The following is a 12,888-nucleotide window of genomic DNA, read 5'->3' on the forward strand; positions in this document are numbered from 1 at the left end:
GATACAATTGGTATTATTTGATCTTGATTAGAGGAATATATCCAGAGCATTGGTTCTCAACCTTGGTGCTTTTGTCCTTAGGTATATTTGGCTATGTCAGGGTATATTTCTGTTGTCACAACTGAGGGGATATTACCACCAACTAGTGGGGAGAGGCCAGGGGTGCAGTTAAATAACCCACCATATATGTGATAGCTGCCTATGCAAAGTATTACCTTTACCTTCTCAGTAAATGGTCCACAGATACAGCTACTGTAGGTGTTACCATTCCATCTGACTTCTGACTTTACTAAAATTCTCCTTAATGATCTTTGCTCTAGGGCGTAGTGTTCTTTCATTCTCACAAAGAATATTACCAGGAAGGGACTAAAGAAACCTCGCTTGATAGCCGGGCGTGGTGGCGCACGCTTGTAATCCCCGCACTTGGGAGGCTGAGACAGGAGGATCGCATGGGTTCGAAGCCAGGCTCAGCTACTTAGTGAGGCTCTCAGCAACTTAGTGAGACCCTGTTTCCAAATAAAATATAAAAAAGGTCAGGGAGTATAGTCCAGAGGTAGAAAGTCTCTGGGTTCCACCCCTAGTACCACCAAAAATAAAAAATAAAAGAAACCTCACTTGATAGAACTGATAATCAGCCATGCAGCTAGTTAGTGCCACAGCCAAGAGATGTTGCTTCTCACCATGCACCACTGGAGTTGTTATGGATCATTTTAGGAAATGTGATAAATGTGGGACTAGTTTTTATTTAAATATGTATGTGTATATATATATATATATATATATGTTTATATGCATATATATTCTATGAGTATGTGTGTATATATATATGGGATGCTGAGACAGGAGGATCTCAGGTTCAAAGACAGCTTTGACAACTTAGTGAGGCCCTCCCTAAGTTAGTGAGACTCTGTTTCCAAATAAGAAATGAAATTTGGACAGGTGTTTAGCTCAGAGATAGAATGCCTCTGGGTTCAGTCCCTAGTGCCACACACACACACACACACACACACACACACACACACACACATATGCACATACACACGCGCACACACACACACACACCAAAAAAAAAAGAATATGGCTGGGGTATAGCTCAGAGGTAGAATGCCCCTGGGTTTAATCCTCAATACCCCTCCACAAATACATTTTTAAAAAGGGCTGAGCCAGGCATGGTGGTGCACGCTCGTAATCCCCGTGCTTGGGAGGCTGAGACAGGAGAATCACATAGGTTCAAAGCCAGCCTCAGCTACTTAGTGAGGCTCTTGGCAACTTAGTGAGACCCTGTTTCCAAATAAATTATAAAATAGGGCTGGGGTGTAGCCCAGAGGTAGAAAGCCCCTGGGTTCTACCCCCCACCCCCAGTACCACAAAAAAAAAAAAAGGGAGGCATGTTTATCTGTACTCCCTTCAGAAAAGCCTGTTCAACTACTCAAAGCTTTTTCCCATCTCAAGACCTTTTGAGCTTATGTTGCCCTGAGACAAACTTAGATCATTGAACAATTTTTTTCTGGGGTCTCTGTTATTGTACCCTAAAGAAAACCAGTATTAAATACAGGATAACATCCAGTGTGCAGATTATTGGCTTAGCCATAAAAATAAATCCTAGGAGAGAATAAAGTTTTCTTTCTTTTTTCTTTTTTTGTACCTCTGAGCTACACCCTCCAGCCCTATTTTATTTTTTATTTTGAGAATTTGAAACAGGGTCTAAGTTGTAGAGGGACTCGTGAAGTTGCTGAGGCTGGCTGTGAGCCTGAGATCCTCTGTTTCAGGAGGATCACAATTTGCAGACAGTCTCAGCTAGTTAATGAGACCCTTTGTAACTCAGTGAGAACCTGTTTCAAAATAAAGGGGGTGTAGTTTGGAGGTAGAATGCTCCTGGGTTCAATCCCCAGCACCACAGGAGAAAAAAAAAAAATACACAATAGGGCAGTAAGGGCTGGGGATCTGGCTCAGAGGTAGAACACTCCTGCATTCAATCCAAGAACAAATTCATCTGTGAAACTATCTAGGCCCCTTTTTCCAGTTGTGGTGTCTATTTTTTTATTTTTTTGGTATTGGGGATTCTACCCTCAAGCCATACTGCTAGCCCATTTTATTTTGAACAGGATTTTGCTAAGTTACTGCATGCTGGCCTTGAACTTGTGGTCCTCTTCTCAGCCTCACAAGTATTGGAATTACAGGCATGTACCACTGTGACCAGTGGCTACTTAATTTTGTAAGGAACACTGCTGATCCACTTGTTTGTTGGAGATTCTTGAGACAGCACTGAAAGCTAACCTTCTTTTTCTACTTCTTGGGTGTCCTTTGTTTCACAGTATAATTTCCTTTAACTCAGAACCATTAAGTCCCAATTTTCAGATGAGAAAACAGAGACTTAGAAATATTCAATGTTTAGAGACCTGGGTGCTGCTGAAACAATACAAATACAGGTGCAGGAAGAACCTGGCACATGAAGCTGTAGATTGAGAACTTTGGTGATGCTAAGAGTGCCTCTGACAGAGACCTGGGAAGGGCCATCCACTGGAAGCCCAGGTGCGTGGAAAGATAGGGCATAGCCTTTCTAGTCCAAAATGGATTATAATCTCATTCCATACACTGTCCCAAAGCAGAGCAGGCATTTGAAGGGTTAAAACAGACAGGCAAGCCAGGCTTAGTGACATATGCAATCCCAGTACTTGGGAGGTTGAGACCAGAGGATCATGGTTTGTGGCCAGCCTCAGCAACCTAATGAGGTCCTCTGCAACTTTGTGAGACCCTGTTTCAAAATAAAGAATAAAAAATAGGGCTGGGGGTATAGCTCAGAGGTAAAATGTCCTTGGGTTCAATCCCTGGTACCACAAAAACAAAACAACAAAACACACACACACACACACACACACACACACACACACAAAACCAGACAGGCATAAGTTTGCTTCACAAGCTGCCTGTCAGCACAGCAAGATAAACCTGAAACCAAAAGTTACAGACCCTACAAAGAAGTTAAAGCATTAAAAACACCATTCATCCTCTCATATGATAATGGACGATAGTAGAATAAAGAACAGACTAGCCAGGTGTGGTAGCGCACACTTGTAATCCCAGCATTTGGAATACTGAGATAGGAGGATTGTGGTTCGGGGAGAGCCTCAGCTACTTAGCGAGGCCCCTTGCAACTCAGTGAGACCCTGTTTCAAAATAAAGACTAAAATATAGGGCTGGGGGTGAGGGGGTCGCTCAGGAGGTAGAATCCCTCTGGTTTCCATCCCCAGTACCACACACACACACACACACACACACACACAGACTAAATAAGACTAGCCTATTGATGAGACTAAATTAAAAAAAAAATAAGACTAGCTTATTGATGAATTTGGTAACCAAGATAGAAATACTGAAGGCACAGGCTTGAGAACCAGTCTTGGGAAGAAACATCATCCTTAAATGTGGATGATGACAAGGCGGGCTAAGGGCACCTATATTTTATGCTAGTGTAAGCAAAAATAGCAATAGGGCTGCAAAATAGGCATAGGGAACCTGTTATGGTTGGGAAACTTACGGCGCTGGAACTTTTCCAGGGACCCTGTTGGGCTCCTGAAACTGTTCCAGTCATGGTGAGAGAGAGATGTAGCCGTGGCTGCTTGTTCTGAACTAGGTATAGAAAACTCTAATCTGAACTCTGCAAGCTTAAGCCACTTTATTATTACAAAGATGGAAAGCTAGAATATAGATGAATAAAGCCCTATACCAGAGATTGTATAGGAGGGTAACTTGAAGTCACCGAAATCTTTTCAGATACAGAGTATTGTTGAGATCGGCGCCCCGCGCGACAACCAAGGAGGACCCCAAGCCACTCTCTTCATGCAAAAGCAAAGGTTTTATTCTTCCAGCATGCTGGGGCTCAAAGCATGATCAGCAAAGCTGAACAGAGGCTGAGAGCCCCGAGCTTTGGGTGCAGGGGTTTTTATAGGTCTTACAAACAAAGGAATAAAGGTTTGGCAAACATCAGCAACCTTGTGGTTGTTCCAAGAATACAGTGATCCTTCCACCGGATCCAGCTTCAAGCACGTCTGCATCCTTAGTTTAGTCTCAAGGCTATCTCCAGGTTGTAACTGTCGAGGTCAGCCGGCTATGCAGCTGGAGCACAGTTCTCCCTTTGTTAACCACAAGTGTGGTGTCAGCACAAGCAGGGTAAGGGGAGAGAAGTGGGGGAGAAACGATCCTGTCTTGCTGTCTTAGTTTGATCTCCCCTATTTCTTAGTCTGATTCCCCTTTCAGTATTTTATAACTGACCCGACTAGATCCACCCTTTCTCCGGAACAGGTCTTTTGATGTGGAGATTCCTGTAGACCTGCCCTGTCTCCAGCACAGACCCTAGACCTTTGTTACACTCCAAAACGTGTTAGTTGATATCATTGGAGTCTGGGATCTTTTGGAGGCTCATGGCAATCCCCCATATCCTTGAGGAAGTTCCTTTTCTTAGAAATGTAAAAAGACCCAAGGCTTTTGGGTTTTATTCTCTTGCTAATCACTCTGGGCACCTGGAAATCTGTAGCCCTTCTCTTAAAGCTTCTAGCTCCCTAATACCAGAATTTTTTCCCCCACCTATTTCCCAATACTGGCACATTTACTGTTTCCCCAAACTGGTACAGAACCCCCATATAAACTCCACATTTTTCTAAGGGAGAGAAATTCTCTCTTGGTTCCAAGCTCTCCGTCATGTTTCTCCACTACTTTTGCTGTGCATTAAATCTATTTGCCTTGCACTAAATCCAACTGAGTCTCTCTGCTATTATTTCTATAATCACCAAGGAGAAGAATCCACAACTAGGGGGCGACCACCCAAAACCCTAACGCTTTCTGGAAGGTGGGGGTCAAGTGGGAATGTGACCAGGCCATGAGTGAGCCAGCTATGTCTTTGAAGAGGACTCTTGGCTAGAAGCCTAGAAACAAGTTAGAAGAATAAAGCCTTATCCCCTGGAGAACAAAGCTGGGCCACAAGCTAAGACATAACTGCTAGTGAAAAGAGAAATAGTAAATACTAAGTACTGCTTTTCTTCTGCATCTTCGTTATATTAGGCAAAATAAATCTCTCACTCACCCTTCTCTTCTGAAAGTTAGCAAATGTATAAAAACTTGCATGTTCTGAGCTCAGGGCTCAGACCTGAAGCTTTGCTGTCTGAGCCTAACTGGTGAATAAAGAGACCTGCTATAGCCTAATCTGGCCTCTGATTCTTGTTCTCTGTGGATCAGACCTGATTATAGGTAGATGATTTCATTTGTCCCTAAATAAACAAGTCTCATCGAGGGTGAGCTGCAGATAGGCTATTGCCTAGACACCAAAAATAAAAACGGTGACTTGCTTTGTGAGTACTATGGTAAAAGGTAAGATGCTCAGTCCTAAAAAGTTACAGAAAGCTACAGACCTTGGAATTTAGCACGACTAAGCTTGGTGAGTTCAGGACATACTGGCTGTTCTTGTGAAAATAAAGTTTAAGAAACACCATCTATCCCCTCATGTAGTTGCCATTACAAAGGAGGCACCTCAGCACTTGCATTTGGTGGGTGGAACAAAAATAAAAAGTGGGCCATGGTTTGTACAGCTTGCCTGGGAAAGACAGGTAGCAAAAGACCCTGTTTGAGGCCAGGCATTCTAGTGAGGGAGCGTTCCACTTGGACCCTCCAGTCTCTTTGGAGATGGCCACTGATGTTCTCCTTTTTCTCCCTCTGCATGTAATAAATAAAACCCTGCTGCTGGCATCTGGAAGTTTCCTGGCTTTTATTTCTAGACTGGCTGTGGGGAAAAGGCCCACTGCTCACTGGGTGGTGGCAACCACCTAAACTATAACAGACTAAAGCAAAGCCTCCTACAACTGGCAGCCCGGGTGTTTGGAAAGCCCGGGCAGAGCCTTTCCAGAGGGAGGACCTGAGGCTCACTGGCGGCCTGGGCTGCCAGCTAACGTCTGCTGTTCAGGAAGGACGCCCTGGCAGGCGTGGGAAGAGGGGCCACCTTGCAAAGCAATAACCACAAACTGGCTCAGTTCGCAGGCGGCCATTATATCCTGGGAGAGGTAAGCCGGAGAGCAGCAGCGTCTAGGCCTTGGAGGCGGCGTGGGCTTCCACTCGGTTCTCCCACGACTCCCCACCAGGCAGGGGGGTGGGGGGTGGACGCCAGGGCCCCCGGAGCCTGCGGGGTGGGGGCGGGGCTTGACTGTTAGACGCCGGCCTCGGCCTGCGGGGGGCGGGGCTCCGGCCCTGTGTAGACGGGCCCCGCGCGCCTGTGGGGGGCGCCGGCCTTGTGTAGACTGGACCCACGCGCCTGTGGGGGGGGGGGCGCCGGCCGTTGGTAGACGGGCCCCGCGCGCCTGTGGGGGGCGCCGGCCGTGTGTAGACGGGCCCCGCGCGCCTGTGGGGGGCGCCGGCCCATAGTAGGCGGGCCCCGCGCCTGCACGGTGGGGGGCGCCGGCCGTGTGTACACGGGGACCCGGCGCGCCTGTGGGGGGCGCCGGCGGTGTGTAGACGGGACCCCGCGCGCCCGTGGGGGGCGCCGGCCCATAGTAGGCGGGCCCGCGCCTGCGCGGTGGGGGGCGCCGGCCGTTGGTCGACGGGACCCCGCGCGCCTGCGATGGACGCCCGGCCCGGCCCGCTGCAGGCCTGCGCGGGGCGGCGCGCGCGGGGGTGTGAGCGCGGTCCCGGCGGCCGGCGCGGGGCTGGACGGCGGCGCGCGAGGTGGGCGGCCCGGCCGGGCGGGAGGCTGGACGGGGGAGCCGGGTCGTCTGGGCGCGGGGCTGGAGGAGCGAGCCCGCCGGCTCCGAGCCCGCGCGGCGGGATGTCCGAGGTCCTGGTGCTGAAGGTGAGCTCGCTGAAAGGCCGTCCGCGTGGGTCCGAGAAGCCGCTCACGGGCAGCCTCAGCGTGCCCGCTGCGCTCGCGGGCTGCTCTGGACTAAGAAACTCAAGTCACTAGCGGGGTCTCCGCAGTTCAGGGAGGGAGGTGCCCCGTGCGCGCCTTCGGACGGGTTCTTGCGCCGGGCAGCTCCGGTCCGCGCTGCCCGGAGGACCCGCCTCCCTCCCCGCGGGCTCCGGCGCTCGGTGCGCGGGAGCGGTGGCCAGGACCCCCGCTCGCTCCCGGCGGGCTCGGCCACCTGGGCCGCCCCTGGACCGCTCCCCTTTGTGGGTCCATGGATGCTGCTCCTGACACCAGAGATTGGAAACTGGAGGGAGGAATTTACCAGAGCGCAGCAGTGGGCTTGGATTAGTGGACAGAATACAGGTCACTTTAAAAGTCGTACTTTAAGCCGGGCGTGGTGGCTCACGCTTATTGTAATCCCCGCGCTTGGGAGGCTGAGACAGGAATATTGCGCAGGTTCGAAGCCAGCCTCAGCTGGTTTAAGAGCCCCTGTTTCCAAACAAAATATAAAATAAGTCTGGGAGTGTAGCCCGGAGGTAGAAGGCCCCTGGGTTCCATCCCCAGTGCCACTAAATAAATAAATAAATAAATAAATAAATAAATAAAAATAAGAGTCGTACTTTAGTGGGTAGAGGAGAGGGACATAGCGAATGATGGGATTTTTAAAGCCATCAGCTTTCCTGCTTTGTTGGGTGTGTTACTGCGATGGAGCTCAGGGACATACCTCTCAGCTATATTTCCAGCCCTATTTTATTTTGATTCTGCCTCACAGCGTTGCAAGAGGCTAGAGTTGCTAGATGGCTGAGTCTGGTCACAAACCTGGGATCCTCCAGTCTCAGCCTCCCAAGTACTGGCATTACAGGTGAGCACCACCACGCCCAGTGCCTGCTTTTAGCTTTAAGATAATTCATCTGAGTAAAGATTCACGGACATTTGAAGCCGCCCTTACAGAGCATTTGCGCTGAGACATCAGGTGTTTTAGATTTATCTGGCAAGCTTCTCTCCACAAATCAGATGTTTTCTATCCTAAATGTGGTGGTCAGATTTCTCTAAACTACAGGACTCTTTGCTGTCTAGGAATCCTACCACTTATAGCAGAATGTTGGCAGGAGGAGCTGGACTCACTGCTTTCTGCTTAGGAACCTCTCTTTTCATTTGGGCCTGGGCCTTTATGTTTATCCCCTCAACTCTGATATGCCTCCACTTCTGGCTTTTACTTAGCTCACCCTCTGAACAAATATTCTGTCCATATAGATACCACTTGGCCAGATTAATACTGTTTTTACACAGATAAAATATTTTCTGCCGGGTGTGGTGGCACAGGCCTGTAATCCCCACGCTTGGGAGGCGGAGACAGGAGGATCCCGCAGGTTCGAAGCCAGCTCTGCTGGCTTAAGAGACCCTGTTTCCAAATAAAAATATAAAATAGGTCTGGGAGTGTAGCCCGGAGGTAGAAGGGTTCCATCCCCCAGTACCACCAAAAAAAAAAAAAAATTTTTTTTCTTTACTCCAAGTGTGTCAGTAAGTAACTGGATAAACAAAATGTGGTATGTATAGGTACTATGAAATGTAAATATTACTTAACCTTAAAGAGATTTTGACAAATGCTTCAACATGAGTGAACCCTAAGGACATGATGTTAAGTCAGTCACAGTGAAACAAATACTGAATGATTCCATTTGTATGAGATTTTTTTTTTTTTTTTGTGGTACTGAGGGTGGAACCCAGGGGCTTTCTACCTCTGGGCTATACTCCCAGACCTATTTTATACTTTATTTGGAAACAGGGTCTCACTAAGTAGCTGAGGCTGGCTTCGAACTTGTGCGATTCTCCTGTCTCAGCCTCCCAAGCACTGGGATTACAAGCCTGTGCTACCACGCCCTGCATAGGAGATTCTTAAGACTAGTCAAGTTTACTGAAAAAGCATATTGGGTTTACTGCTTAGTGGATAGAGTTGTAGTTTTTTTTTTGTGTGTGTGTGATGCTAGGGATTGAACCTGGGGCAGTCTACCTTGAAGCTGTATATATATTCCCAGCCCTATTTTATTATTTTAAAACAGAATCCTGCTAAGTTGCTGAGGCTGGCCTTCAGCCCATGATCCTCCTGTCTCAGCCTCCCAAGTACTAGGATTACAGTTATGCACCACCACACCCAACTGTTATGTCAAATATGTTTAAGAAAGTTACATACTCATAGATTTATATCTAAAAGTTCCTGGTTTTTGGTGCTGTGGCAGATGTTAATGTTTTTAAATTTAAATAGCCAACATTCACTGCCGGAATATAGTAGTAAAATTGAATTTATAGCCAGGTATGGCGGCACACGCTTGAAATCCTCGTATTCAGGAAGTGAAGACTGGAGGATTGCAGATTCATGGCCAGCCTCAGCAACTTAGTGAGGCCATCTACAACTTAGTGATACCCTGTTTCAAAATAATAAAATAAGGCTGGGGGTAGAATGCCTCTAAATTTCATCCCCAGTACCACCACCACCAAAACAAAATTATTGTAACTTTTTTATCAGAGCTATTGTTAAGCTTATGATTGCATGATATTAAATACATTCAGAATTTTGAGCAACCATCACCACCATCCATCTCCAGAACTCTTTTCATCTCGTAAATCTGAAGCTTTGTACCCCATAAACAATAACTTAAAACCCTGTCTCCCAAGTCCCTGGCAACTACTTTCCCACCTTTTGTGTCTCTGACTTTAACCACTTAACCTTACATTGGTAGAATCATATGGTATTTGTTTTTTGTCATTGATTTTTCATTTAATGTCAAGTTTCAGCTACTTGCTGAGTCTGTGCTTGAACCTTCAATCCTTGTTTTAGCCTCCCAAATACTGAGATTACAGGTATGTGCCACCACGTCTAGCTCTTTTTATATTTATTTATTTATATTTATTTTGGTATTGGGGATAGAACATTACCCCTGCCCTTTATATTTTTGGTTTTGAAACAAGGTCTTACTGAGTTCCTGAAAGTTTCATTATGTTCCTGTTCTCAACCTATGATCCTCTTTTCTCAGCCTCCAACTACAGGGATTACAGGCATGGGCATCCTCATCTCTTTTTTTATCTGTGTGTGTGGTGTTGGGAGATTGAACCCAGGGGCATTCTATCTCCAAGATACACCCCATCCCTATTTTTTATTCTTTATTTTGAAACAGGGTCTCACTAAGTTGCTGAAGGCCTCACTAAGTAGCTGAGGCTGGTTTCGAACCTGTGCGATCCTCCTGTCTCATCCTCCCAGAGAGTGGGGATTACAAGCATGCGCCACCATGCCTGGCTACTCAAATTCTTGAACATATTTATGATAGCTGCTTTTTTTGTTCCTTTTTTTTTTGGTGCTAGGGATTGAACTTAGGGGCATTTTACCTCTGAGTTATACGCCCAGCACTATTTTATTTTTTAATTTTGAAATAAGGTCTAATTAAATTGCTGAGGTTGACTGTGAACCTGTGATCCTCCTATATTAGCCTTCCAAGTGTGGGATTACAAACCTGAGTCACCACATCCAGTGTTGACAGCTGCTTTTAAATCCTCACCTGTGAATTACAATATCTGGACATCTTATCTTGGGTTCTCATTTCTGTGTGTGTGTGTGTGTGTGTGTGTGTGTGTGTGTGTGTGTGTGTGTGTTGGGGCATGGTATTGGGGATTGAACCAAGGGGCCTTCTACCACCGAGTTACGCCCCCAGCCCTGGGTGTGGTGACACACACTTGTAATCCCAGTACTTGAGAGGCTGAGACCAGAGGATCCAGGTTTGCAGCCAGCTTCAGCTACTTACTGAGGCCATCCACAACTTATTGAGACCCTGTTTCATAATAATAAAAAATTGGCCTGGGGGGTGTAGCTTAGAGGTAGACTGCCCCTTGGTTCAATCTCCAGCACCACACACACACCAAAAAAAAAAAAAAAAAAAAGGGGGTCTTACTGAGTAGCGGAGGGCTTTGTTAATTTGCTGAGGCTGGCTACAAACCTATTATTCTCCTGTCTCACCTTCCCAAGTACTAGGATTACAGGTGTATACCACCATGCCAGGCTTAGATGTTGTGATTCTGATGAACTATGCAGGCTTGCAGTTTGACTATGTTTGGGTCAGTCTACATGTCAAGAAGCTTGGTTCACACTTTGTGTACACCTGTCCTTACTGGTAGAGCACATTTTTCTTTGTACTATAACATGATCTTTACTACTACTACTACTACTACTACTACTACTACTACTACTACTTTTTGTGGGTGTGGCACTGGAGATTGAACCCAGGGGCATTCTACCTCTGACCTACACCCTCCAGACCTATTTTATTTTTATTTGAAAACAAGATCTAGGTTGATGAATCTCACTACTTGCTGAGGCTTTCCTTAAACCTTCAATCTTCCTGTCTCAGCCTCCCATGTACTGGCTTTACAAGCATGCACCACCATGCCTGGCTGGTCTTTTGAAGCATCAGACTTCAGAGCTTCTGTAGAGAGCAGGAGGTGCTAAGCCTCTATAACTTGGCATTACTCTTACTCCAAACTGCACTTTCTTGCGATGGATGACAAAGATAAACCCTGACACGAGTGGTGAATGTAGATTTTTACTCACCAACCTTTAAATAGTAGGGGAAAGAACTAAGCTCCATTGCCATTTGTGTAGAAGTGAGTAGGTTTTAGAGAATGGATGCTGGGCTTAAGTGAAAAATCATGAAGGTTTGGTCAGGGTTAGGCCAGCTATATCTGCTAAATGAATTTAAAGAACTTAGGTTTCTGTTTTCCCATAGAGACTTGGAGGTGGAAGCCCCGTTTTTCCTGGTGATAACATCTCTGAGGAATGACTTTCAGATTTTTTTTCTTTGCGGGTCTGGGGATGGAACCCAGGGACATTCAACCTCCAAGCTACACTCCCTGCCCTTTTTTTTATTTTTTACTTTGAAAAAGGGTCTCACTAAATTGTGGAAGGCCTCACTAAGTAGCTGAGGCTGTCTGCAAACCACAATCCTCCGGTCTTGCCTCCCGAATGCTGGGATAACAAGTGTGTGCCACCACGCCTGGCTTGACTTTCAGGTTATTGAGAAAGATACTCTCAAGAGTTGTAGAGCTAGGCATAGTGGCACATGCTTGTAATTCTAGCATTTGGGAGGCTGAGACTGGAGGATAGCAGTTCACGGACAGCCTCAGCTACTTAGGCCCTTTGCAACTCAATGCGACCCTGTTTCAAAATAAAGAATAAAAATAGGGCTGGGGGTATAGCTCAGAAGTAGAATGTCCCTGGATTCCATCCTCAGTACTACACACACACACACACACACACACACACACACACACACGTGTCGTAGATATGTATTCATAATACAAAGTCCTTTTCAGTAAGTGCTCTGAAAAAGGAAGGTGAGGGGCTGGCTAGGACACATACTGAGTACTCCTAGCAACACTGAACTTTCTCAGGCAGCATTTTGATGGGAAACCACAGTCATCCTGGGGATATTATTTTGTATCCCATAAGTCTTGGTAGAATTCGGTTGTCTTTGATGCAAAGATTTGATGGCATTGTTATGTGCCCAGGATTCTGTGTTTCTCATGGATGTCAGCTAACACGGTCTTCCAGCTTTCCAGTTGTGAGTCTTCTCAGGACACCTTGGTGTCCAGGGCATGTGGAAGATGTGAGAGGGCTTCATATTACAGACTTTGAAGCTCCCCATCTTTGATACTCCCTCTCTGATTTTCTCCCCTTAGTTTTTAGCTGCTCTGGCAATTCTAAAACTCTGTCTTCTGGTTTTTTAAGCCACAGATACTGTGGATTTCTGCTCAAGGGATAACAGCTCCATTCCACATGAGCTGGGGAGATGGAGGTAGGAGATGGGGGATTACTTAGGGAAAAAGCTGTGGAAACCTGGATCTCACTCTGAAATTTTCTTCTTTTAGAGATTGGATCTCCTCCAGGTTCTGCCTGGTTTGTGCAGCTCTTCAGTGCCTTTAAGTAATTACTTTGAACCAGGTGTGTGATGCATACT

The 12,888-nt window shown here is 46.5% G+C and overlaps 1 protein-coding gene across 1 annotated transcript in view; it reads left to right on the forward strand.

The window, feature by feature from the left end:
• Positions 1–6,604: 6,604 nt before the first annotated feature.
• TDRD12 (tudor domain containing 12) overlaps positions 6,605–12,888 on the forward strand; it is a gene marked incomplete at both ends in the record, with an annotated part of 109,580 nt that continues 103,296 nt past the window's right edge. Inside the window, one exon of the mRNA XM_080703546.1 lies at positions 6,605–6,832. Within this exon, the coding sequence (XP_080559672.1) occupies positions 6,605–6,832 (228 nt within the window). The remainder of the gene's footprint in view (positions 6,833–12,888) is intronic.

The sequence above is a fragment of the Muscardinus avellanarius genome, assembly GCF_963383645.1.
Source record: "Muscardinus avellanarius genome assembly, chromosome: 10".
NCBI lineage: Eukaryota > Metazoa > Chordata > Mammalia > Rodentia > Gliridae > Muscardinus > Muscardinus avellanarius.